This window comes from Brachyistius frenatus, unplaced genomic scaffold, assembly GCF_029030835.1.
Source record: "Brachyistius frenatus isolate BFR_SWC_R1_liver_20210118 unplaced genomic scaffold, ASM2903083v1 Contig_549, whole genome shotgun sequence".
In the NCBI taxonomy this organism is placed as follows: Eukaryota; Metazoa; Chordata; class Actinopteri; family Embiotocidae; genus Brachyistius; species Brachyistius frenatus.
In genome coordinates this window covers 2,501-29,565 of record NW_027211148.1, presented here as the reverse complement: position 1 = coordinate 29,565, position 27,065 = coordinate 2,501, and the positions used below count along the sequence as shown (strand labels likewise).

Genomic DNA, 27,065 nt, shown 5'->3' with positions numbered 1-27,065 from the left:
CATCATTGTTTCTTTCACATCTATGCCACGGGTTCTGTCTTTTAATGGCACAATATCAAGGCATTTTTTAACAAACTCCCCTTCATTAAATGGCTTTTTAGCCCGTGCAATGTTCCAAGCCAGTTGATACGATGCAAGCGTTACGGTCTCTGAGTGCTTTGCACATTTTTGGAAAAACTGTATCTGCTTTTCTGCCTGACCTTTTAAAGTGTCCAACTTGTGCTTGTGAAGTTCAGTCCACTTTTGGAAATCCCTGGTCGATGTTAGCATGGAGTGAGCTGTAGTGGCACTGAAGATTTGAAGCTTTGAAATGCGCTAATGACGCCTGACATATCAGGCAGAATGGCTCGCCATGACGTTCAACAAAAAAATAGAAACTCTCCCACTCTGTTAAAAACGTCCTGTGTTCATCTTCATCTTTTCGTTTTGCTGTGCATTTTTTCCTGCCATTTTGAGAGCGAGCTGGACACTAATTGTTTCCTCAGATGATTTTGCCCCAACTGGGAAACTTTGCGGTATTTTCATCTCACGCACATGCGCGTTTGACAAAAATACCGTATTGAACTCAAGCGAAGCGAACACGCACATTAAAAAAAACCACAAACACGACCTCCAAGAGACTTACAACTGAATGTACTATTCTGTATATCCCAATTTTTTGGAGGGGTAATCCTGTCCTACCTCTCTGTCTAAAGTATTTACAAAATCAATAAAAAGATTTTAAAAGAAAAAAACAAACACAAACTTCGATATGAACGTAAGAGCCGCATGAAACTAGGCAAAGAGCCGCATGTGGCTCGGGAGCCGCGGGTTGGCCAGGCCTGCAGTAGAAATTCATAACGTTGTATCTCAACAACCTGAAGCCTGAAGCTCTGTCACATCAGGAGGAGGTTACATACAATGCTCAAAAAATAAAGGGAACACTTAAACAACACATCCTACATCTAATGAATGAAATGTTCCAGTTCAAATCTTTATTCATCGCATCGTGGAATGTGTTGAGAACAAAATAACATGAGAATGATCAATGGAAATCAGAATCATTATCCATGGAGGGTGTGTGTGTGTGTGTGTGTGTGTGTGTGTGTGTGTGTGTGTGTGTGTGTGTGTGTGTGTGTGTGTGTGTGTGTGTGTGTGTGTGTGTGTGTGTGTGTGTGTGTGTGTGTGTGTGTGTGTGTGTGTGTGTGTGTGTGTGTGTGTGTGTGTGTGTGTGTGTGTGTGTGTGTGTGTGTGTGTGTGTGTGTGAGTGAGTGTGTGTGAGTGTGTGTGTGTGTGTGTGTGTCTGTGTGTGTGTGTGTGTGTGTGTGTGTGTGTGTGTGTGTGTGTGTGTGTGTGTGTGTAAGTGAGTGAGTGAGTGTGTGTGTGTGAGTGAGTGAGTGTGTGTGTGAGTGTGAGTGAGTGTGTGCGTGTGAGTGTGTGTGTGTGTGTGTGTGTGTGTGTGTGTGTGTGTGTGTGTGTGTGTGTGTGTGTGTGAGTGAGTGTGAGTGTGTGTGTGTGTGTGTGTTTTTGTCTTTGTGTGTGTGTGAGTGTGTGTTTGTCTGTGTGTGTGTTTGTCTATGTGTGTGTCTGTGTGTGTGTTTGTCTATGTGTGTGTGAGTGTGTGTTTGTCTGTGTGTGTGTTTGTCTATGTGTGTGTGTGTGTGTGTGTATGTGTGTGTGTGTGTGTGTGTGTGTGTGTGTGTGTGTGTGTGTGTGTGTGTGTGTGTGTGTGTGTGTGTGTGTGTGTGTGCGTTTGTCTGTATGTGTGTGTGTGTGTTTGTCTATGTGTGTGTGAGTGTGTGTTTGTCTGTGTGTGTGTGTGTGTTTGTCTATGTGTGTGTGTGTGTGTGTGTTTGTCTATGTGTGTGTGTGTGTTTGTCTATGTGTGTGTGAGTGTGTGTTTGTCTGTGTGTGTGTTTGTCTATGTGTGTGTGTGTGTGTGTGTTTGTCTGTGTGTGTGTGCGCGCGTGTGTGCGTTTGTCTGTATGTGTGTGTGTGTGTTTGTCTATGTGTGTGTGAGTGTGTGTTTGTCTGTGTGTGTGTGTGTGTTTGTCTATGTGTGTGTGTGTGTGTGTGTGTGTGTTTGTCTTTGTGTGTGTGAGTGTGTTTGTCTATGTGTGTGTGTGTGTGTGTGTGTGTGTGTGTGTGTGTGTGTGTGTGTGTGTGTGTGTGTGTGTGTGAGAGTGTGTGTTTGTCTGTGTGTGTGTGTGTGTGTGTGTGTGTGTGTGCGTGCGTGCCTGCATGCGTGCGTGCGTGCGTGTGTGTGTGTGTGTGTGCGCGTGTTTAGGGAGCTCCAGGATAGACAGAGATGTTAACCCTAATCAGGAGGAGGAGTTCAACCGGAGACGAAGAAACGAAGTAATCAGATGTTCCAGATTAATGCTGCTTCCTCACCATCAGTTAATAAATGGTGTTACAGAGTAATAACGTTGTCAGCTGTGCTGCTTTCAGTCAGGTTGATGTTACGCTGCCTTCACTTCCTGCATCACTGATCCTCATGGACAACCTTCATCAAGACCATTCGGAGCTGTCACACTGATTCCTTCCTTCCAGGTAGCCATCAGTTTGAGTTCCTCCCGGAGGTGTGGAGTACTTTAATGAATGTATCTGTCGGTGATCCAACACCGTGAACAGGAATCACATTATTCTCCTGTGAAACGCTTCAGTTATAATTATAGTTATAAAGCTCAAACACTGGTTTATTTTCATTTCGTAGTACAGAGGAAATGGAGCAGGTAACAGCATGTAGTGAAGGCCCAGCTGGACTCACTCACAATACAGACCATAATACTCAGCTAGGTCTCCCCACTTCTTCTTCTCTGCTACTTTGTAATCCTGACCAAATATTTTAAAGTCCTTTAAATAGTCAGAATTCTAAAAATATCATAAGATGCCTTGTTAAAACTGATAAGCAGCGATGTGGTTGAGAGTAATACTGAATGAATCATGTCACTAAATGAAACACGTCCAGGAACCCGACTGCTCATCACCTTCAGCCAACACCGCACTGACTTCTCCCGACACCCTGCAGGTTACAGTTGTCTCCTTTTACCGCTAGCGATGCAAAACATTTAATATCACATTACAACCTGCAGTCATGTTGGTCTGAAGCCACTGATGTCTGCAGTCAGACCTGAAAACACACATTCATATTCATTCATATAAACCTGGAAGAAAAGCAGGGAGCTTTCTGTTCAAACATCAATCAGACAGAAAGCATTGTTCTCTCCTGGTCTCCACATCTGTTGCTCTGCTACAAACACCTGGAAACACCTGAAGACACCTACAAACACCTGGAGACACCTACAAACACCTGGAGACACCTGGATACACCTACAAACACCTGGAGACACCTACAAACACCTACAAACACATGGATACACCTGGAGACACCTGGATACACCTACAAACACCTGGATACACCTACAAACACCTGGAGACACCTACAAACACCTGGATACACCTGGAGACACCTGGATACACCTACAAACACCTGGATACACCTACAAACACCTGGAGACACCTACAAACACATACAAACACCTGGAGACACCTGGAGACACCTGGATACACCTACAAACACCTGGATACACCTACAAACACCTGGAGACACCTGGAGACACCTACAAACACATACAAACACCTGGAGACACCTGGATACACCTACAAACACCTGGAGACACCTACAAACACATACAAACACCTGGATACACCTACAAACACCTGGAGACACCTACAAACACATACAAACACCTGGAGACATCTACAAACACCTGGAGACACCTACAAACACATACAAACACCTGGAAACACCTGGAGACACCTACAAACACATACAAACACCTGGAGACACCTACAGACACCTACAAACACCTACAAACACCTGGAGACACCTACAAACACCTACAAACACCTGGAGACACCTACAAACACCTAAAAACACCTACAAACACCTGGAGACACCTACAAAGACATACAAACACCTACAAACACCTGGAAACACCTGGAGATTATGCAACTATTCTATGGTTGAAGACGGGTGTTGACAGGCTGAGCTCAACCTGCTCTCCAGTTAAATGAAGGATGGCTTCATTCCACCATTATATTGATTCAGATTGTATTGTTAAAAAGGATTACACTTTATCGGAGGCTTCTTTATGACCTCTGTTATCCGGAGTGCAATAAGGGTTTAAAACTATGAAATTGGAGAGAAAAAAAAACCTTAATGAAATGTGATAATTCAGCAGCTGGATCTCTGCTGTAACATGTTTTTTTAATCTCCCTGCATTTATCTCTGCGTGTCAGTTAATGTATTATATAAATCGCTCTGCATGATAGGCATCATGTATCCAAATGTTGATTTTTTTTTTTGTCGACCGATTTTCCTGCCCTCCTAATCTTAGTACAGATACAAAGCTTAAACTTCGAGAGAGGCTTTCTTCTTTACATGGGATTTAGTGGATGATTTATCAGTAATGCCTTTCTGTACAGTGACTACTTGTATTGTTTGCATTGATGCCTCCAGTAGAAGTAGATTTATCTATTATGGCCAATAAACATGCTAACTTCTCCTGCAGCCGTGTTAGTCAGGCGTGACTGCCAAGTGCTGCTTTTACAGTGAAACTGCTTTATGATCTATTGCAGCATCACTGTCAACAAAAAAACTCTATTGTTGTTTATTTCTGTTTGTCTGTGTGTCACATCAGTTACACAATAAGTCACACAGACACTAGAGGCTGATTAATCCTCTCAGTGCTGCTGATCAACAGGTGAGAAATGAATGGTGACAGTGACTCCATTATTTAGTCAACCGTTTAATTCAGACCTATGAGTGCATTTGTGCGCCTCATTATTGTTACAATTACTTTGAAAATAATACAAATAGATAATAAATGGTAACAGACTGACCACTCTACAACTGGTGGGTCAGATACAGGTTTGAGCTGTGGAGCACTCAGGGCTGAAAGGAGCGCTGGGTCTCATTCTTGAATGTGATTGGCTGAGGAGGAACTTCCTCATTTGTCTGTGCTCACCAGGCGTGAACGTTATGTGACGTGTTAAATCATTGGGTACAGTATTCCAGGTATTAACATAGTTGTAAAAGCAGAGTGAACTTTAAAATAAAAAACCTCCAACATTAATTTTCTCACTGGATTTTCTTTCTAACATATTAGAGGTCAAACTAAACGGTGAAACTCAAACCACTGACACCACAATGACTTACAATTACAACTACTGGATACTGAACTGATGGTTTTAGATATTCCTCCAGAAAGTATTCAACTGGTCCCAGTGTCTCAAACACACATGTGATGCTTTTCTTTGTCATGCATGATAATAAACTAGCTAGCGCAGAGCTCAGGGATTTTATTCTCTCTTATTTCAACTTCAAAAAAGACTAGCAAACAATTTATCCTCCCTTCTAGACAACTGAAAGGACGTGAGTGACAGGAGCCCAGGTGAGCAGCTGCTACCTGTCCACTGGATGTTTGTCTCCTCCATGAATCAATTAGCAGATCATAACTTCTGGTCTTTTCTGGGGTAACAAACAAAGTTAACAGACAGAGGAGTAAACATACTGAGTTTGTGGTTCTGCTACCTGCCCAGACAGCTAACAGGTTGAGTAATGACAGTCTCCTGTAACAGCGAGTGGTTTCTCTGCTGTAATCAGGAAGCTGGTGGATCGGTACCCACATGACTCAGAGAGAAGACTGTTTCATCATTTACTAATGTCAGAGCCACTTCAGTAATTCCCAATCAGAAAGTTTTTTACTGGAATCGCACAGTGAGCGACAACAGGACACGTCTAATGAGTATTTCCCAGAGACCAAGTCCAAACTGGTTACTATATTTGGCACAAAATAAAATGGGTGAGAGATAAAAGATTCAACAGTCGTCACAGTAATGTCAGATCATAGCATGTCGGGATTCCCACAAAAGCCCGTCTGCAGATTCATCATTCAGTGTGTAGAGGAGGACCAGAGGAGGACCAGAGGAGGACCAGAGGAGTGCTGAGAGGTTCTGGTGTGGTGATCATGTTCTCCATCAGCATTTACTTTTATTCTACAAATCATGACTAGACAGTGACAGAGCTATTCACATTTCAGTAGATGTTTTTAGACAGTTACCCACTGTCACGGTGTCAGGCAGATGAAAAAGAGCATTTCCTCTCTTTGTGCTCATTTCTCTCTGACACCAACCAGTCTGCAGCAGGTTGATTCTCTGATTTTAGCTCCAGCAAAGGAGAGACACTTTGAACAGCACACATGCAGTGGAGGGAGGAAGTACGCTGCTCGGTCCGACTCACATCCAGAGAGGGAAATGAACACCTGAACACTGAATAGTGCTGCGTCAGGGAATCTACCTTCATGATATTCGCTCTGAACAAACCTAACTGGTCAAACTGTGGAAGAGGAAACCAGCGTGGTGAAGAGGTGAACAGACACCAGTGAACACCATCATCCAACATTGTGAACCATTCGACCACAGCTTCATCCCAATAAGCACCAACCTGAGAAGTGCCGGTACATCACTAAACCTCCTAGAGGCCAGTCAGCTGGACAGCAGAGCCCTGGGAGGAAACGCTGAGTCACAGTGGATGCCTGAGTGTTGAAGAGCATGACGCAGTCACAAAGGTGGCTCGATGAGCTGCACAACTCTGAAGAACTTCTGACTGGGACTGATGTGGACCACAGCGGGGGATAACGAAGCCTCCCGTCCGTTACAGAACCTACAGACCTCAGGAAAGTTTATTAAGAACGCTCATAAACGCTCACTGTGGTATTAATGAGCCTGGGAGGAATTTTAACTGCAAACTCACAACACAGGGCAACAGGTACACATGCAGACACTCCTCCATGTAGACCCTTCACAATAAGAGTATGGAACAATAAATCAGTTGTCAAAGAACCAATAATAAACAGTGAACAGCTGTTCCCGCTGTGATGTGCCTCTCACAACAGCTCAGATTGTAATATTTGCCGACCAAAAAGCATCACACGAAGCTAAATCTAATAAATGATAACTGACAGTAAATGAGCAGTTCAGCAGGACATTAAATAAAGTGTGAGAAAGATTCGTGGAACAGCAGAGACCCCTTCAGTTTGAGCACTCGGGTGGTCTACGAGTGTTTCAGGGGTGTGTTGTTTCAGGTGTGTGTTTCAGGGGTGTGTTTCAGGGGTGTGTGTTGGGTGTGTTTCAGTGTGTGTTTGAGGTGTGTGTTTCAGGTGTGTATGTTTTGGGTGTGTTTCAGGTGTGTGTTTTGGTGTGTGTTTCAGGTGTGTGTTTGGGTGTGTGTTCAGGTGTGTGTCGGGTGTGTTTCAGGTGTGTGTCGGGTGTGTTTCAGGTGTGTGTCGGGTGTGTTTCAAGTGTGTGTCGGGTGTGTTTCAGGTGTGTGTCGGGTGTGTTTCAAGTGTGTGTCGGGTGTGTTTCAGGTGTGTGTGTGTGTGTGTGTGTGTGTCGGGTGTGTGTTTTGGGTGTGTTTCAGGTGTGTGTGTGTGTTTCAGGTGTGTGTCAGGTGTGTGTGTCGGGTGTGTTTCAGGTGTGTGTGTGTGTGTGTGTGTGTGTGTGTGTGTGTGTGTGTGTGTGTGTGTGTGTGTGTGTGTGTGTGTGTGTGTGTGTGTGTGTGTGTGTGTGTGTGTGTGTGTGTGTGTGTGTGTGTGTTTCAGGTGTGTATGTTTTGGGTGTGTTTCAGGTGTGTGTGTGTATGTTTTGGGTGTGTTTCAGGTGTGTGTTTCGGGTGTGTTTCAGGTGTGTGTGTCGGGTGTGTTTCAGGTGTGTGTGTGTCGGGTGTGTTTCAGGTGTGTGTGTTTTGGGGTGTGTTTCAGGTGTGTATGTTTTGGGTGTGTTTCAGGTGTGTGTGGGTGTGTTTCAGGTGTGTTTCAGGTGTGTTTCAGGTGCGTGTCGGGTGTGTTTCAGGTGTGTGTCGGGTGTGTGTTTCAGGTGTGTGTCGGGTGTGTTTCGGGTGTGTGTTTCAGGCGTGTGTCGGATGTGTGTTTCAGGTGTGTGTTGGGTGTGTGTCGGGTGTGTTTCAGGTGAGTGTGTTGGGTGTGTTTCAGATGTGTTTCAGGTGTGTTTCAGGTGCGTGTGTTGGGTGTGTTTCAGATGTGTTTCAGGTGCGTGTGTTGGGTGTGTTTCAGGTGAGTGTGTTGGGTGTGTTTCAGATGTGTTTCAGGTGTGTTTCAGGTGCGTGTTGGGTGTGTTTCGGGTGTGTGTCGGGTGTGTGTTAGGTGTGTGTGTCAAGTGTGTTTCGGGTGTGTTTCAGGTGTGTTTCAGGTGTGTGTCGGGTGTGTTTCGGGTGTGTGTTTCAGGTGTGTGTTTCAAGTGTGTTTCAAGTGTGTTTCAGGTGTTTTTCAGGTGTGTTTCAGGTGTGTGTCGGGTGTGTTTCGGGGGGGTGTTTCAAGTGTGTTTCAGGTGTTTTTCAGGTGTGTTTCAGGTGCGTGTCGGGTGTGTGTTTCAGGTGTGTGTCGGGTGTGTTTCAGGTGTGTGTCGGGTGTGTTTCAAGTGTGTGTGTGTGTGTGTGTGTCGTGTGTGTGTGTGTGTGTGTGTGTGTGTGTGTGTTTCAGGTGTGTTTCAGGTGTTTGTTTCAGGTGTGTTTCAGGTGTGTTGTTTGTGTGGTGTGTTTCAGGTGTTTGTTTCAGGTGTGTTTCAGGTGTGTTTCAGGTGTTTGTTTCAGGTGTTTGTTTCAGGTGTGTTTCAGGTGTTTGTTTCAGGTGTTTGTTTCAGGTGTGTTTCAGGTGTGTTTCAGGATGTTGATGAGCGGGACGTCATGAGGAGGAAACTCTCCCTACATGATGGGCTGAATCCCTCCATACCAGTTCTCTGTTAACATAAGATGTAGACTTCAGAACCGGAAGGAAGCAGATGAATTAAATTAGATTAAATTAGTGAGATGTTCCTGATCAGAGGAGCTCATAGGCTGCCTATTGTTGGTGCAGCGAGCTCTTTAGATATAGAGCTCTTTAGATGTAGAGCTCTTTAGATGTAGTTAGATGTAGAGCTCTTTAGATGTAGAGCTCTTTAGGTATAGAGCTCTTTAGATGTAGAGCTCTTTAAGTATAGAACTCTTTAGATTTAGAGCTCTTTAGATGTAGAGCTCTTTAGATATAGAGCTCTTTAGATATAGATAGAGCTCTTTAGATGTAGAGCTCTTTAGATATATTGCTCTTTAGATGTAGAGCTCTTTAGATATAGAGCTCTTTAGATATAGAGCTCTTTAGATGTAGAGCTCTTTAGATATATTGCTCTTTAGATGTAGAGCTCTTTAGATATAGAGCTCTTTAGATGTAGATAGAGCTCTTTAGATGTAGAGCTCTTTAGATATAGATAGAGCTCTTTAGATGTAGAGCTCTTTAGATATATTGCTCTTTAGATGTAGAGCTCTTTAGATGTAGAGCTCTTTAGATATAGAGCTCTTTAGATGTAGAGCTCTTTAGATATATTGCTCTTTAGATGTAGAGCTCTTTAGATATAGAGCTCTTTAAATGTAGAGCTCTTTAGATATAGAGCTCTTTAAATATAGAGCTCTTTAGATGTAGATAGAGCTCTTTAGATATAGAGCTCTTTAGATATAGATAGAGCTCTTTAGATATAGAGCTCTTTAGATGTAGATAGAGCTCTTTAGATATAGAGCTCTTTAGCTATAGATAGAGCTCTTTAGATGTAGATAGAGCTCTTTAGATATAGAGCTCTTTAGATATAGATAGAGCTCTTTAGATATAGAGCTCTTTAGATGTAGATAGAGCTCTTTAGATATAGAGCTCTTTAGCTATAGATAGAGCTCTTTAGATGTAGATAGAGCTCTTTAGATATAGAGCTCTTTAGATATAGAGCTCTTTAGATATAGATAGAGCTCTTTAGATGTAGATAGAGCTCTTTAGATATAGAGCTCTTTAGATATAGAGCACATGGCTGCTGTCAAACGGCGACTTATAAAACAACAAGCGGAGAAACGGCCGAACATTAGGAAGTGATGCTAGCTGCTAGCAGGCTACGGCTATGCTGAACTAACTCACCAAGCTAGCGATCTCCGGTGTATAAAACTTCAATAACAGCAACCGGAAACACCAGAGGGGGACACGAGTCCCCGGGGGGGGGGGGGGGGGGGTTATAAAATGTCCACGGCTCCTAGCTTGAGTCAGGACCGTACAAGGAGCTCCGTTACATTCACAAATGAGCGGAAGTTGAGCTAAAAATAATGAGCAGCAGCAGCGAGCCGAGGCCCGGTTCTCCTCGGTCCTCTCCACCGGGCCGCACCGGGCCGCACCGGGAGGACGGATCCGATGCAACTAAATTGGAGTTCTAACGCTTCCCGCCGCGGTTTAAGCTCTATTTAAATCGGCATCTTACCTTCTCCTCGTCGGATAGCTGCTCCTCATGATCCGCCATCTTTTCTTCCGGCACCACCAGCTTGTCAGAGCCCCGTGACGTCATCACATGGGTGGATTCCCGGCTCGGTTCGGGTCGGGGCTCATCGGCTCGGTTCCAGGCCACAGCAAGAGTTACATCATTCAATCATTATTTATTCAAAGTGTTTTAAAAATGCACTGTTGATTTGCAGATGTGTATATTTCCAGAACACCAGTGTTTGATTATTATACTGTTTATATAAAAGAGAAATTGTATATGTTTGTTTTTGTTTTCTTATCATTTGTATTCTGTTCTCTGGTCTTTTCTTCTCCTGCTGTAAATCAACATGTTCCTCTCATCACAGAGATCAATAATTAAATAAACTATTTGATCTTAATGTTTTATTTTTATAAAGGTTTTGAATATAAAACAAGAAAAATTTCAGTTTCTTTCACATTTTTAGCTTTTACTTTAATGTAACTTTAATAGAGAGTATTACAGGCTTAATCAAAGGCACCTTGGTAAAAGCAATACATAAATATACAAATAAAAGTAAATATTTGTTTTAAATAACATTGTTTGGTATTTGCGTTTATTGTTTAGGACAGCACACAGGTAGAGGAACTGAAGCAGAACACATGAACTGAAACACATGCTTCTCTTGCTGTGAAGATGCCAAAAGAAGCTGGAAGGTTTTCAGAGTCTGTCTCGTTCATCATCATTAGTCTGGGGAAGCCCAGTGATAGTTAGTGACGCTGTCACAGTGTGTTTACCACTGTTCACCACTGGAGGGCGAACGAGGACTGTTTTCTGGAGCTGGCTCTGACTTCCCTCTCAGACCGCCAGCAAAAAAGATAACATGCAATTTATATACTATATACTTGTATACAATTTATATATCCTCTCCTCTCCTCTCCTCTCCTCTCCTCTCCTCTCCTCTCCTCTCCTCTCCTCTCCTCTCCTCTCCTCTCCTCTCCTCTCCTCTCCTCTCCTCTCCTCTCCTCTCCTCATGTGATACTCCTGCTGTGACTTTATTATTTCTCTATTAAAGGGCAGCAGCAGTGAAATCATGACAGTAATCCATGTTAGGTTAGGTTAGGTAGTTACTTTATTAATCCCCGAGGGGAATTTTTTTCGCTACAGCGGCATACAGAAGCAATAAGATAATAATAGAATAATAGAAAAGCAATAAAAAAGCAGTAAAAATATAAAATATAAATCTAATATAAAATGCACAGTATATACAGTACAGTATATATCTATATATATTATATACAAACATGTTACAGAGGCTGCGCCCATTCCTCACCCTCTCATTCATCCATTTATCATGACTCATCTCTGAAGGAACAATGCAGTCCTCTGATGTTCCACCGTTACTACAGCCGTCATTATCACACTCAGTTGGACACATTTACAATGTTTTCAAGCATTTCATGTGATCATAGACTGTTGTGGTGCTTAAATACTATTATTGATTATTATCTCCTTCCTTAGTGAACCTCCATCCACTACACCAGTGTCTGAATAACTGTGCTGCTTGGTGTTGAGACCGGAGATCCTCATCACCTGCAGGGAGAACAGTTGCTCCTGTCGGTGACTCAACCTCAGTCACTGTTAGTCACCTCAGATCCTCGTTACACGACTCCCACTTAGACAATAACCACCGACAGGACTCAGAAATCTCTCGAACGGAGGCATTAACAAACCACCATGATCAACTGTTGTATAAAAAAGTAGCACAACCTTTGTGAGTATCAGTGTGTCTCCACCATGCTGAGTGATCTGCAGACGTTACAGTGAGAAATGCCGTTTTGGCATTGCATCAGTCCGAGTCTGTATCTCCACCTCTGACAGTATCTGATGAGCTGTGTTGAAAGAAAGGAAGCAGCATACGGAAACCCGGAAACACTGAAACACGTCTGTCTGCACATCTGAAGGAGTTTGAAGCTACAGACGTGTCGGGGTGAAGCAGGTTGTGAGCTTTAGATGAAATGTGTAAAGTGTTTAATCCATGAAGGAACATTTAGAGCTGCCAGTCATTAGATCCTCCATCAGCACACAAAACTCCGACTCCACCGAAGGATTCTTATTAATAAAAATATATGAATGTATTCATGTTCCCAAAGGATTCCTGCAGCCAAAATGTGGCTAATTTTTAGTGAGACGTCTCCACAACTGTTACTGATTGTTGTGACATTAAAAAGATATCTGTGGAGATGAATCTCAAACTCCTGAACTAATTCCTTCAGCGCCACCAGAAGGCCAAATGTCTCAACACATATATAAATAATTATATATATATATATATATATATATATATATAAAAGTGTGTGTGTTACTTTGAGATCGTCTTGTTCATTAGAACTAATAATCTCTTAAAAATAAACGAAATCAGAAAATCCGACCTGTTTTTAGTGCTAAATGGGTTTTTAAATCGTTTATAAAAAAACATTTAATCTTTCAGTTTATTAGAAAAATTCAAAATCACAGAATTTGGAAATGTGTGTTTTCACTGGACAGAAAGTAAAAAGTCATGAAAAGTAACCAGCGATCAGACGATGTCATTAAGCTGTTATGAGGTGTGTTTCCAACGAACTCAAATGCAGACACAACAGTGGAATCTCAGGTGAACCAAGTCCTTTATTTCTCCTCGGGATGGGTAACCAACAGAAGGCACACAAACTGTCTGAGTTCAAAAGCGCGGGTCCGTGCAACTCCACTCCGAGAGGCAGCTGGCAGGCTGACGAACAGGCAGGTAGGCAGCATGCAGCGGGAAGTGGGTTAGCTGAGGGAATCCCGAGGTCCTCCTCAGCACGTGACAGGCTAGCCGGGTGGGCACTTCGCTGGGGAATCCCGAGTCTTCTCCACAGCGAGCGGCAGGCTGACGTGGCTTGGTGGGAATCCCGTGGTCCTCCACCAGCGCAGCTGATTGGCCGGATCGACTGTGTGACGTCTGCGACTCGACACAGGATAGCCAAACCTTCGACAGCTGATCTCCGAGGAACGAACTGGAAGGTCTCTTCGTGCAGGTGATACCCGTGGCTCGACACTGGACGGAAAGGCAGGGTCGACTGTGTGACGCTCGAAGCTCGACACAGGATTGCCAAGATTGCAGCAGATGATCTCCGTGGAACGATCTGGAATCTTCTTCGTTCAGGCGAATGCCCGTGGCTCGACACTGAACGGCAGGACACAGGAAACAGATGGAGTCAGAACCGGAATCTCAGACAGGGAGACGGACAGACTTACGGGACGGGTTGACGGGTAGGCAACGGACGGACTGACCCTGGGCAGGCAGGAGACCGGGGTATTTGTATCAGCAGGTGATCACCGGAACGCAGCACAGCTGTGCTGCCGGAGAGAGGCACGGCAGTGGGCGGAACTCGGAGGAGGGTACCGCTGAGGAGAAACAAATAGACAGGGGAATGACAGCACACAGGAGGAGGTGATCGGGGTTAAACAGAGAAAAACACACCAGGAACAGACAGGAATTCTAACAAAAGCAGATTTTCATCCAGTGAAGTAAAGGTATAAACGTAAAGTGCAAATATCTTGAATTTATACTTCAGTGCAGTACTTGAGTAGATGTGTTTAGTTACTTTCTACAACATAGTACAGATATTCACGTCAAAGTTTGAAATATATCCAATATTGGCTTTATGACGGCAGCAAACGTTAGCGTGCTAACACCCTAACCTCATTAGGATCCAATGACCTCTTGCTCCGCAGCTTTTCAATGTTTTGCACGTCGTTCCGTTTTCTCCATCATTACAGAGAAGTAGAAGTTCAAAGAGTCACTTGTGTTCCTGTTAACGTGCTTCTTTTCGTTATTTCCTGATGTTGGTGGATGTGGTCTCCATGAGTTCAGAGGTCACGTCCCTGTTGGACTCCTCAGGTAGAGATATCATTGGTGAGCGATGGAGGAGCTGACGAGACATCTGACAGGTACACCTTACAAGACGAGATGACGCTGAAGTCCTCGTTTCAAACATGGTGTGGATCAGAGGTTTCTCTAAAGTAAAAACCTCAAAATAAAAGCAGCAATATCAAATGAACATGTGACCTCTGAGACACTAACAAACCTTTAAAGATGTGAGTCAGCAGATCTCAGTAGAAACTCTGAGGCCTCACTGTCTGACCAATGCTGCAGCTAAAGTTGAACTGACTTCTGATTTATTAAAGCCAGACGGGAGGATAAATTGAGTCGAGCAGGAAAAGAAGAGACGCTCACCTTGTTTGAGTTTCACCTCTCGTCCATCAGTTCATTCAGTCGAACTAAAGAAGACTTGACTGTAAAGTATTGGAGGTTTAATAAGGAGACAAACATCAGCTCTCATGTCTCTTGTGATCATCCAGAAGTCAACATGAAGGTGTTTCCACTTCATCCTGACGTACCTGTTCAACAGGGAGTCATCAGAACGCTCTCGTCAGGATCTGCTGCTCTTCATCCATGCTGATCCTCAGGGGACTTTACACCATCTGGGACAGAAAGGGTTCCAACAGGAAACCCTGTCGTAAATTACAGCTCTATTAAACTCTGTTAAACTTGTCATGAGATGTTTTGGGTCCCAGAGGTTCTGATGACTGAGGCGACTGTGGCATTTAGAACTCATTGCGTTTCCTGACATCAGCAGATTGTCCTCCTGTGCTGTCATGACTCAACAACTATTCTCCCTCCTGTATTTCACCAGTTTGTGGATCTGGAGACTGATACATGTAAGATGAGTCTCTCCTTTGTGTTAGATATAATGATACGTGGCCTGGATAAAACCACTCAGAGGACATGTCAGAGTTGTTCTGTATTTCTTCCCTGAACCTCCTCCTCTCTGCTCCACTGAGCTCTGGTGTCTCGTGCAGCTTCATGAACTTCAGTCTTCACTAAGTGCTGCAGCGGCTTCTGTCGCAGCTGGATGCACAAGAAATACTTCAAAGTTAACGAGCAGTGTTCCCATTGTTTTGTCCAGAGCCCATGAGCCTGATAAAAGGTCCTTGTACGTGTCAAAACAGCACACCATCAACAGGGGGCGCCAGAAAGCTAAGAACAGAGCGCCCTGCTGTGGAGTTAAAGATTCATCATTAAACGAGGTAATGTTATCTGATGAGAATCCTTCAGAGGCAGCCGAGGTATCTGTATGTGTGTATATGTGTGTATATGTGTGAGTGTGTGTGAGTGTGTTTGTGTGTGTGTGTGTGTGTGTGTGTGTGTGTGTGTGTGTGTGTCAGTGTGAAAGTGTGTGTGTGTGTGTGTGTGTATGAGTGTGCATGTTTGCATGTGTGTGAGCGTGTGTCAGTGAGTGTGTGTGTGTGTATAACTGTGTGTGTGTGTGTGTGTGTGTGTGTGTGTGTGTGTGTGTGTGTGTGTATGACTCTGTGTGTGTGTGTGAGAGAGAGTGAGAGTGTGTGTGTGTGTGTCTGTTTGTGAGTGTGAAAGTGTGTGAGTGTATGTGTGTGTGTGTGTGTGTGTGTGCATGTGTGTGTGTGTGAGTGTGTGTGTGTGTGTGTGTGTGTGTGTGTGTGTGTGTGTGAGTTTGCATGTGTGTGAGTGTGTGTCAGTGAGTGTGTGTGTGTGTGTGTGTGTGTGTGTGTGTGTGTGTGTGTGTGTGTGTGTGTGTGTGTGTGTGTGTGTGTGTGTGTGTGTGTGTGTGTGTGTGTGTGTGTGTGTGTGTGTGTGTGAGTGTGTGTCAGTGAGTGTGTGTGTGTGTGTGTATAACTGTGTGTGTGTGTGTGTGTGTGTGTGTGTGTGTGTGTGTGTGTGTGTGTGTGTGTGTGTGTGTGTGTGTGTGTGCTCGCATGTGCATGTGTGTGTGAGGGTTAGTGGTTAGTAGTTAGGATTAGTTATTGGGGTTAGTGGTTAGTAGTTAGGATTAGTTCTTATTGTTAGTGATTAGGATTAGTTCTTAGGGTTAGTGGTTAGTAGTTAGGATTAGTTATTGGGGTTAGTGGTTAGTAGTTAGGGTTAGTGGTTAGTAGTTAGGATTAGTTATTGGGGTTAGTGGTTAGTAGTTAGGGTTAGTTCTTAGGGTTAGTGGTTATTGGAACAATCCAATCGAACAACTCATAATATAAATGACACTTTCTATCTATTTAATGTACATTTACAGTGACAATCACATCAGTGAGACGGGTCTTCAGATACTCCCTAATAATGGCCAAGGTGAAGGTGAAGTTGTCATGTGATTTAACCTCACAGTAATTGGGCAGTATTACCCACATCATATTCACATTTATCCGTCCATACTTACAGCTCAAAACAAAGGAGCTCCTTCTTCCTCAAATGTTTTGCGCGTGTTGAGAGATTACATCAGATCTGACATAGTTCAACATGTTCATGTCGCTAGTTTCTGTGCATACAAGCAGCTTCTACACAACACGGTTGCTTCAGGCTTCAGAACTATACAAAGCACAAAACTGGCAAAGATGAACCCGACGCAGGGCTTCATCTCTGTTGTTTGTCTTTATCTTGTTTTCCAGTGATAAACAGCTGTTTCTGCAGAGATTTATTTTCATAGTGAAGCTCCTGTCTAAACGTTTCTTCCATCTCCTTCATCTGTGCTCTCATGTCTGCAGGTTTGATTAATGTGTTTGTTAACCTGTAATACTCAGATTACGATTGTCTGCTTTAATATTTTCTATTTTTTAAGGTTGTTTCTTTTAGTTTTTATATAGTTTTATGTGTTTAAAAGCTAAATTCAACAGACAGAGTCCTGATTTAAATACATAGTTAAATTTAAGAAGGCAGGAGTGTGTCCTGGAGGGGACTCAGGCTCAGTTTGAACACAAATCATCACTTATCTTTGTGAAACCTTCAAACCTGTCCCTGAATTTATATTTATAAATGTAAGTTATATTTCTATAAACACTGTTTAAACTGCACCAACAATATCTTATTGTTCATTGTGAAACTCAAAAGCAGCTGCACGTCACACATGGAAGGTATGAAAGGATGGTGATTACAGGCTGTAACGTTGTGTTGTGTTTGTTCAGCACAAAGGAAACATAAAAACAGACTAACTAAATGTGGTAGGAGCTTTATTACACTGACAATTCATCTAACATTACAGAGGAACATGTACCTTCAGGATGTTTACACAACCAACACACACACACACACACACACACACACACACACACACACACACACACACACACACACACACACACACACACACACACACACACACACACACACACACACACACACACACACAACAGACAGTGTTGAGCACAAAGTGATGGACAATCACAGGATCACAGTGACAGCAGGCTAAGTGTCGTCAGGGGGTTCAGTTCAACAATCTACACTGTAACACACACACACACACACACAGTACAGTACACACACACACACACAGCGCGCACACACACACACACACACACACACACACACACACACACACACACACACACACACACACACACACACACACACACAGGATGGCAGTGGTTCATCTGAAAGCGAAGCGTAGGTTAAGTGGTTTTGTTTGGTGGTTTTGTCGGTTGCCTGCAGTACGTCTCTCTCACCACAGGTGTCACTGTTGGACCGTATTTACACAGGAGGCTCATCATCAATACAAAAATATAGTACAGCAATTTTCTTGTCATAGCAAACATTCATACGTGTCCATCAATCAGATAAAAACAACAACAACAAGTTGCTACACAACGAGAAGAGAAAGAGAAGCGACTACATGACAGTTTTAAAGTTTCAGCACATTAGTGACAGATGATGTTTTCATTTTTAACCACTTCATAAATCAGATTCTGGTTTTCTATCAGTCCTGGTCGCTGTTCATTTCAGTTCAATATCTAAATCACACTCTTTAAACAGGCTTGAGTCGTGTATTCCATCAAAATATGACAGATATCTCATCATATTATGGTCATCATTAACATAAAACTCATATTTAGACTTTGTGGTGGATTACTACAAACTGATGAGGCCTTTTTATATGATATATGAATAAAATAACACTCCACCTTCACCAACAGTAAATTCTCAGGGGCTTCAGCTAAAACATAATACATGACATAAGTATGTATCTATAGTTTAACACTGAACACTAAACGTTCTTTGTGACGGATTAAACAACTCAAGTTATTTAATATCACAGTTTTTATGTGCTGAAAAGAATGGAAGTCAATGGTGACCAGAAAAGGCAGAAAAAAAAATCTAAAAGTGTTTACACACTTCTCCAAACATCAGTATTATGAATTATACAGGAGTTTTAAAATGTATTAAAACATTCAAATATTTCATCAACATGGCTGCACAGTCCTCATAAAGACACAATAATAAACAGCTGTCACTAACAAGTCACATGACAGCAGCGTCTGTGTTTGAAGCCAGATGAACACGAAGTCCTTTAAAATGAACATTTTACTGAGTGAGAAAAGTTTGACCAAAAGTTATTTAATGAACAGAAATATGAAGGAAGCTTCATTCACATGAAGAAAATCAGAGTTAAAAATCTTCGTGTCCTCTTATTTGATCAGATTTCTGTTATAAATGAGTCCCAGAAAACAGACGCAGAGACGACAGTCAGAAAACTGGACAGTTCATCAACCAACAAGAAGAAAACATCCAGCGACAGGTGAGACAGGGGAGACAGGGGAGAGTTTTTTTTCATCCAGTGGTCTGCAGAGCAGCAGCAGGTTTCACAGTTACCTGCTGCCATCGACTCCCAGCATGCCTCAGTTTACTCACCTGAGGCACCAACATCCATCAGAGCAGCTGCATTGTCTGTCCGGCTGACTCCTGGTTTTGATGACGGTTTGAGGAGGTGTGATTTTTCTACACAACATGAACACACAGTCAAAGTAGAGACAGCGTGAAGGGCGGAGCCACGTCCTCCTGAAGCACATCCACCCGCAGAGGAAATCCCCCCCTCCATGTGTGGTCCATGAGATATGCTTCTCTGTCTGCTGGAAACGTTGGAGGAGGCGTTCCTGAACCTTGTAATTGTCTTGTAGAGGATGCAGGAAGTCTGACCTCATGCTCCCGGGGTCACTGAAAGGTCAAAAGGGTCGATAAGGTCAACCTTTAGTTCATGTCGTTTTTGCGAGGTTCGAGAAGATCCACAGTATGAGTGAGTGAACAGTCCTCCAGTGTTTGTAGTACATACAGTAGTTCTCCAACAGTCTTCATTACCTCCTCTTCCTCCCTCTGAGGCTTCGCCCCCTCCATCACCCTCCGTGGTCTTCAGGTGCAGCAGTCTCGCTCCACGTGACAGAAGAGCGGGGACTGGGTGGGCAGAGATGTGGAGGTGCAGGGTTCATAGGAGGAGGAGGCGGTGGAGGCGAGGAGGGAGGGGTAGGGGCTCATCTTGTCAATGTTGACGTAGGTGGTGTTGAGCAGGACGTAGTGCTCCCCGCTGAAGCTGGAGAAGATGGAGGAGATACGTGACACCAGCTCGGAGAAGGAGGGCCGGCGCTCCGGCTTCGGGTGCCAGCACTCAATCATCACCGTGTACCTGGAGGAGGAGAGGAGAGGAGTCAGAGGAGGATTAAGAAGAGGAGAGGGGAGGGGTCAGAGGAGGAGAGGAGAGGAGTCAGAGGAGGATTAAGAAGAGGAGAGGGGAGGGGTCAGAGGAGGAGAGGGGAGGAGTCAGAGCAGGATCTGAAGGAGAGGGGAGGGGTCAGAGAGGGACAGGGAGGAGGAGAGGGGAGAACTCAGAGCAGGGGAGGAGTCAGAGCAGGAGAAGGGAGGAGTCAGCTGGGATATGAAGGAGGAGACTTAACATACTTTTGTTTCTATAATTCTTTTCCAAATGATTTAAAATCTTCTTATTTCTTTTTTACATCTGACATCCGGTTCTTCCAAAAATCTATAGTTGTTATTCATGTGTCTCCAAGATAAATTTAATTTGTTAATCAGAAATCAGAGTTTTGTTATCACAAAACCTTTCAGCCTGTCAGACTTCAGATCTTATTATGTTATTTTACTTTCTTTGAGTTGACATTAGAAAACGTCTCTATACCAACACACACACACACACACACACACACACACACACACACACACACACACACACACACACACACACACACACACACACACACACACACACACACACACACACACACACACACACACACACACACACACACACACACACACACACACACACACACACACACACACACACACACACACACACACACACACACACACACACACACACACACACACACACACACACAGTACACACACACACACACACACAGTACTAAACACAGAGCACACACACACACACAGTGTGAGCATGTTCTTTCTTTCTGTTTGTCTCTTGGTTGCTAAGCAACTGTTGCCGTAGCAGTAAAGTTCTCCTAAAGATCCTCCATCAGTCAGAACTGCTGACATCATCTTTATTTACTGAGTCATCTGTCAGCAGGTTTGGTTTTCTTTGGATCTCTGAAATAAGTGAACAAACGTGCTGCGGTAGAACTGAACTTAGGGCAGCTCGGACCTTCAGAACCACAACGACACTTCAGTCACAGAGATGACACCAGGAGCAGCTCTGTGTGTGTGTGTGTGTGTGTGTGTGTGTGTAGTGTGTGTGTGTGTGTGTGTGTGTGTGTGTGTGTGTGTGTGTTTGTGTACTGTGTGTGTGTGTGTGTGTGTGTGTGTGTGTGTGTGTGTGTGTGTGTGTGTGTGTGTGTGTGTGTGTGTGTGTGTGTGTGTGTGTGTGTGTGTGTGTGTGTGTGTGTGTGTGTGTGTACACTTACAGGGCGTCGGGGCAGAACTCCGGCTGCAGCAGCCGCCTCCCCTGCAGGAGGAACACGGTGATATCGAAGGAGTTCACGTCAGAATATGGCGGCGCTCCGCGGGTCATCAGTTCCCATAGCAACACGCCAAACGACCACTGCGGGAAATACGAAAAGAAAGGAACTCCTCATCTCAAAATCATCCTTAAACTTACAACACGTTTCCTGTTTCAAAAGGACTACAAACATGGCTGCCACTCACCACGTCTGACTTCGTGGTGAACTTGTGCGTCTGCAGACTCTCCAGCGCCATCCACTTCACGGGCAGCTTCACGCCGCTCTTGTTGTGGACGCTGTAATATTCTTTGTCATAAATGTCCCGGGCCAGACCGAAGTCGGCCACCTTCACCGTGTAGCTCTCGTCCAGCCTGCAACAGACAGGAAGTCACTGCATCTTCTACTCTGTGTTTTCTACGTTGCTCCTCTTCTCTTTTCTCATTCCTCCTTTGCTCATCTCGGTGTTTCTCTTGAACTCTTCTCTACTTCACATTGTTGTAAATTACTGAATATTCTTCAACCTTCTCTGGTATTTTCTTCTATTTGGATCTTTTGCAGCTTATGAACTGGATAAAACTATTTTTTTTAGATTGTAGCTTACATGCAGTTCCTGGCCGCCAGGTCTCGGTGGACAAACTTCTTGCTGGCCAGGTACTCCATCCCTCGGGCCACCTGCAGCCCGAAACCCATCAGGTCCTTCACCGTCGGGTTCTGGAACAAACAGTCACATCATCTTCAAGTCCAAACACTTGTGAACAGTATGAACAGTGTGTCTTCATAAAGGAGCTCGTACAGACGTTCAGAACTACATGTGTCCTGTCTTACATGTCCCTCGTCCCGGATGAAGTTGCGCAGGTCTCCGTGCTTCATGTAAGGCAGGACGACGAGCGGCGAGCCCTCCGGCGGGAGGCAGATCCCCAGCAGAGACAGGACGTTGGGGTGGCTGAAGTCCTTCATGATGATGCCCTCCTTCAGGAACTGGGACACCTCCTCCAGGTCCGTGATGCCTGCACACATGACAACACACTCCAGTTAAAGGACACATTTTGAAATAATAAGTAGAAACTCTGCTGTCCTGACCTCAATCCTCAGACCTCAACCCTCAGACCTCAACCATTAGACCTCAACCATCAGACCTCAACCATCAGACCTCAACCCTCAGACCTCAACCATCAGACCTCAACCCTCAGACCTCAACCATCAGACCTCAACCCTCAGACCTCAACCATCAGAACTGACCTCAACCCTCAGACCTCAACCCTCAGACCTCAACCCTCAGACCTCAACCATCAGACCTCAACCCTCAGACCTCAACCCTCAGACCTCAACCATCAGACCTCAACCATCAGACCTCAACCATCAGACCCTCAACCCTCAGACCTCAACCATCAGAACCTCAACCCTCAGACCTCAACCCTCAGACCTCAACCCTCAGACCTCAACCATCAGACCTCAACCATCAGACCTCAACCATCAGACCTCAACCCTCAGACCTCAACCATCAGAACTGACCTCAACCCTCAGACCTCAACCATCAGACCTCAACCATCAGACCTCAACCCTCAGACCTCAACCATCAGACCTCAACCATCAGACATCAACCCTCAGACCTCAGACCTCAACTCTCAGACCTCAACCATCAGAACTGACCTCAACCCTCAGACCTCAACCCTCAGACCTCAACCATCAGACCTCAACCATCAGACCTCAACCATCAGACCTCAACCCTCAGACCTCAACCCTCAGACCTCAACCATCAGACCTGACCTCAACCCTCAGACCTCAGACCTCAACTCTCAGACCTCAACCATCAGAACTGACCTCAACCCTCAGACCTCAACCCTCAGACCTCAGACCTCAACCCTCAGACCTCAACCATCAGACCTCAACCATCAGACCTCAACCCTCAGACCTCAACCATCAGACCTGACCTCAACCCTCAGACCTCAACTCTCAGACCTCAACCATCAGACTTGACCACAACCCTCAGACCTCAATCTCATTTTCTCTGCTGTAATCTGGTTAGACCTGTTAGAGCTTCACACAGACCACCAGCCTCCAGCTGAGGTCAGACCCCAAAGACAGGAGAGATGACGTTTAGTTTCAGAGCCTTGATTTGAAATTTAGAGAATAAAATAACATTATTTCTGCAGCAGGATGGATGTTATACTTTATACAATAATCATTCTGTCGACTACATGTCAGTGACATTTCTAGATTAGGATGAAAGCGGCAACTCAAGGTTTTAAAGGCTGCAAAAGACAGAAATGATGACACTGCGCTCCGAGGTCACAATAATTAATACAAAGAGGTTGAAGTCCCAGAGGACACGACCCCAGCAGGCCCCGCTCATCCCATCCCACTGAGGGCGGAGGTCCCTCCTCCATCATCCAGCATCAATCTCCCCGCTGCATCTGACAGGTTACACGATTAGGTGGAGCCTAATGCCGTCCTCGCCATCGGCGCTCATTCATCACCATCATCCCGACCCGAGGAGAATTCAGGCAAGATGAGATGAGGTCCATAAGGCTGCTGGGCGCTGTGACATCATACAACAAGTATGCAGTATAATATCAGGTGATGGAGGATGAACAACTGTGGTGGTGGGAGGAGGAGGAGGTCAGGGTGGAGGAGGTAAGGGGGAGGAGGAGGTCAGGGTGGAGGAGGAGGTCAGGTTGGAGGAGGAGGTCAGGGTAGAGGAGGAGGTCAGGGTGATCACATTTCTGGAGGATCCTGCTGATATCCTGCACATAAGAACATCTTTAATAACTAATAAAAAGCTTCTACCTGTGCAGGTAAAGAACATCAGATGATCAGAAACCTGCAGACTGGAATGAACACGTACAGGAAACCCCTCTAAGTCTGATTTTAAACATGATTTCATCATCTGCTGGACAACATCAAGTGTACTGTTCTCCAATCACGGATCTAGCCACGCCCCTTTTACCTGTGAGGTGTCCGGCTGGCCGACAGATTATTAAGATATTTGTGCTTACGATTCAGGGACTTGACGGCACAGTGCTGCTTCTGTCCGTCCGGTTCCAGCAGAGTTCCATGAAAAACACATCCGAAGTGTCCTGCAGGTTGAAACACGACGTCAGTCAGAATCAGTGTTCAAAACATCATGTTCAAACCTGTGAGCACCTCCACATGACACATGACTGAAACCTTCTTTACAGTCACTGTGATTAAAGACCAGCGTCCTGCCGTGATTACAGACGTTCCAGAAATAAAAATTGTACATTTCTGTCCACTGCTTACACATAAAAGTTCAAGTCTGGAGGGTTGGAGAGGTTTGATTGGTTCCTAATCGGCGGGTGTGAAAACAAATATGTGTGACTCTTGTGTGTATTTCATGGCCTCAACATCAAACTGTCTTAAGTTACCGTCAGCCTCTCAGTAAATCTTCCTCCTCCAGTAACCCAGTATTTATTCATTAATGCTCCACACAAACCAGCCGCGCCGAGCCAACCCTCTGAGTTATTGTTCATTTTATGGAATTATTCCTCCTGTTAAAGACGTGAGGCCCCAGACTGAATGAAATGAGCGCGACTCTCTGCTATCACGTCCCTGCAGATGGCTGCGGGTGTTGGATTACTCAGAACAATGCACCCTGGGAATTCTGGCTGTGAACAAATCATCCTACGCCACTTGTGGAAAATTCCCGGCTCCTTTCTTCAGGGGATCGTTGTGTGTGTGTGTGTGTGTGTGTGTGTGTGTGTGTGTGTGTGTGTGTGTGTGTGTGTGTGTGTGTGTGTGTGTGTGTGTGTGTGTGTGTGTGTGTGTGTGTGTGTGGAGGCGGGGGGGGGGGATCTTTTCCTCCTCACACTGAATCTGATCTGAGGTCTAAACCGCCTACTTACACCAGATGATTGTGTGTCGTTTGATAAAACCGGTAATTAAACTCTCGGTGGGCGACTTTAACTTTTGTTCGGCTTTACATTGTTAATAAATGTTCATCTGAGCTGGCAGGATGAGAATATGACCGAACATCAGCTACAGTTTCCACAAATATTTTACAGGGATATATATGAATTAACCTAATTAGTAACTCAGGTTACAAAAATAATACAAACTTTAAAGATGATAAACGACAAATTGTTTTTGATACTTATTAGTATATAAACAGAGCAGAGCCTTAAACTTACTTAAAAAATAGAGTGGGTGGGTTTGAACTTTTTTATGTTTTTAAGTCTTAAAGTCTAAATAATTTACTGACTAATAATTCTGCATTATTTAAAAATGTTAAAACAAACAAGTATCATTTTAATCAAATTGTAAAATTAATTTTGGTTTCAGCTGGATTGTAATTGGTCAGACAATCTTTCACATTTTAATGCATTCATTATTGTTTTTGTTCCAGCCTGTTGGAAAAAGCCTCAATCTGCTTGATGATGCTGTTAACTGACATCATCACCGTAATGTCACCGTGATGTCACCATCAGGCACCAGGAGCATCTTTTCATGTTGTTTTATTCACTGGACTTATAAAAATAAATTATTTGTCTAAGTGTATTTAAACTATGAAGCAGCAGTTTGTAATGACTGGATCTTTTTACAAAACATCTTCCACGACATAAATAACTGGTCTTACTACTTTGTTTTGAGCTTTTGCAGTCAGCACCTCAGTCTTAGATAAAATGTAAATGGAACAAAGGAATAAAAACAGAATAGAAAACAATAAAAACAGAGTAAAAAACAGAATAAAAACAGAATGAAAAACAGAATAAAACCAGAATGAAAACCAAATAAAAACAGAATAAAAACCAGAATAAAAAACCAAATAAAAACAGAATAAAAAACAGAATAAAAAACCAGAATAAAAACAGAATAAAAACCAGAATAAAAAACCAGAATAAAAACAGAATAAAAACCAGAATAAAAAACCAGAATAAAAACAGAATGAAAACCAAATAAAAACTGAATAAAAACAGAATGAAAACCAAATAAAAACGGAATAAAAAACAATAAAAGCAAAATAAGGACAGAATAAAAAGATAATTATGTTCCATACATCAGAAAATTTCTGTTTCAGCAGTGAAGCGTGAGACTGACCTCTGCCGATGACCTGGTTGAGGTGGAGCAGCAGCTGCTCCCTGGCGATCACCACGTGCTGCACCTCCGTCAGCAGGTCCGGGTGGAGGCAGGATGGGTCGATGTGGACCGGAGCCATCAGCAGGGGGGATACCAGCTCCCCCTCCATCCCCAGACCCAGCCCACCTCTCAGAGCCCCCAGTCGGGGAGAAAGCAGCTCCCCATTGCCCCCGTAGATGGGAGGAGCCGCTCGGCATGTCTCGGGCCTGTCGGTGCCCTGATCTGGAGAGGAAAAAGTGATGGAGGGGTCAAAGGTCAGCGACTGTATCAGCGGGGGCTCCAGAGGTCAAGGTGTGTCACATGATCAGAGGGGCCGGAGAGCAACTTGACACGCTGATGGAAGCTGGAAAAACAAAGTCTCTGATTTCTACTCTAACTGTGTTTGTGGGAGGAAAATAAATGAAAATAAATGAAAAGATATGAATGCAGTTTATCATTTTATCTAAAAGAATAAAGCCTGAACAGAAACAAGCAAACAGAGAGGACGTACAGGAGAAGAGCTGTCAGCTCCTGATCCTCCACAACTCTCCCTCGGGACAATAATGAGTTCATCAGCAAAACTATCTTCACATCCAAAGTCCCTTAGCTCACTTTTAGGATCATAATACAGGATCATAAAGAGGAGCTCCATCGCACCCTCAGGATCCAGACTGGGAGAACGACAGAGTTTAAAAGTGTTTGAAACCACAGACGAACATCTTTTATATTCACTTTATACTGTCGACCATTTAACATGCATCAAGTTCTACTAATAACTTCATAATATTTAATGAAATCACTATGATATAAAAGAGGTCAACAGCAGTGATGAACCATTCATTCTGCAGCTCTATGGAGGTTTTTTTTGCCTGTTTTGGTTTTATGACATAATCGTGTTCTCA

General features: G+C 44.0%; 1 protein-coding gene and 2 long non-coding RNA genes across 11 annotated transcripts in view; 1 reads left to right on the top strand and 2 right to left on the bottom strand.

Moving 5' to 3' along the window:
• Nucleotides 1–2,350: 2,350 nt before the first annotated feature.
• LOC138614683 (uncharacterized) lies at nucleotides 2,351–4,532 on the bottom strand. Of its 9 annotated transcripts, none has more exons than XR_011310318.1 (3): nucleotides 3,463–4,532; nucleotides 3,403–3,432; nucleotides 2,351–3,342 (listed from the first exon to the last, which is right to left on the bottom strand). It is a non-coding gene; the product is annotated as an uncharacterized lncRNA (long non-coding RNA). The 9 variants fall into 9 exon arrangements; XR_011310315.1 differs by having other exon boundaries at nucleotides 2,351–3,372; nucleotides 3,493–4,532; XR_011310319.1 differs by having other exon boundaries at nucleotides 3,393–3,432; nucleotides 3,503–4,532.
• Nucleotides 4,533–8,103: 3,571 nt separating this feature from the next.
• On the top strand, nucleotides 8,104–8,717 carry LOC138614681 (uncharacterized). Its single transcript, XR_011310314.1, has 3 exons — nucleotides 8,104–8,275; nucleotides 8,438–8,483; nucleotides 8,619–8,717. It is a non-coding gene; the product is annotated as an uncharacterized lncRNA (long non-coding RNA).
• An 8,974-nt stretch (nucleotides 8,718–17,691) lies between these two features.
• The window catches only part of LOC138614684 (hepatocyte growth factor receptor-like), a gene marked incomplete at its 5' end in the record, with an annotated part of 10,588 nt that continues 1,214 nt past the window's right edge, over nucleotides 17,692–27,065 (bottom strand). Inside the window, 7 exons of the mRNA XM_069688246.1 lie at nucleotides 17,692–19,799; nucleotides 21,055–21,191; nucleotides 21,296–21,461; nucleotides 21,692–21,801; nucleotides 21,916–22,097; nucleotides 24,087–24,167; nucleotides 26,146–26,406. Of these exons, the coding sequence (XP_069544347.1) occupies nucleotides 19,529–19,799; nucleotides 21,055–21,191; nucleotides 21,296–21,461; nucleotides 21,692–21,801; nucleotides 21,916–22,097; nucleotides 24,087–24,167; nucleotides 26,146–26,406 (1,208 nt within the window). The remainder of the gene's footprint in view (nucleotides 19,800–21,054; nucleotides 21,192–21,295; nucleotides 21,462–21,691; nucleotides 21,802–21,915; nucleotides 22,098–24,086; nucleotides 24,168–26,145; nucleotides 26,407–27,065) is intronic.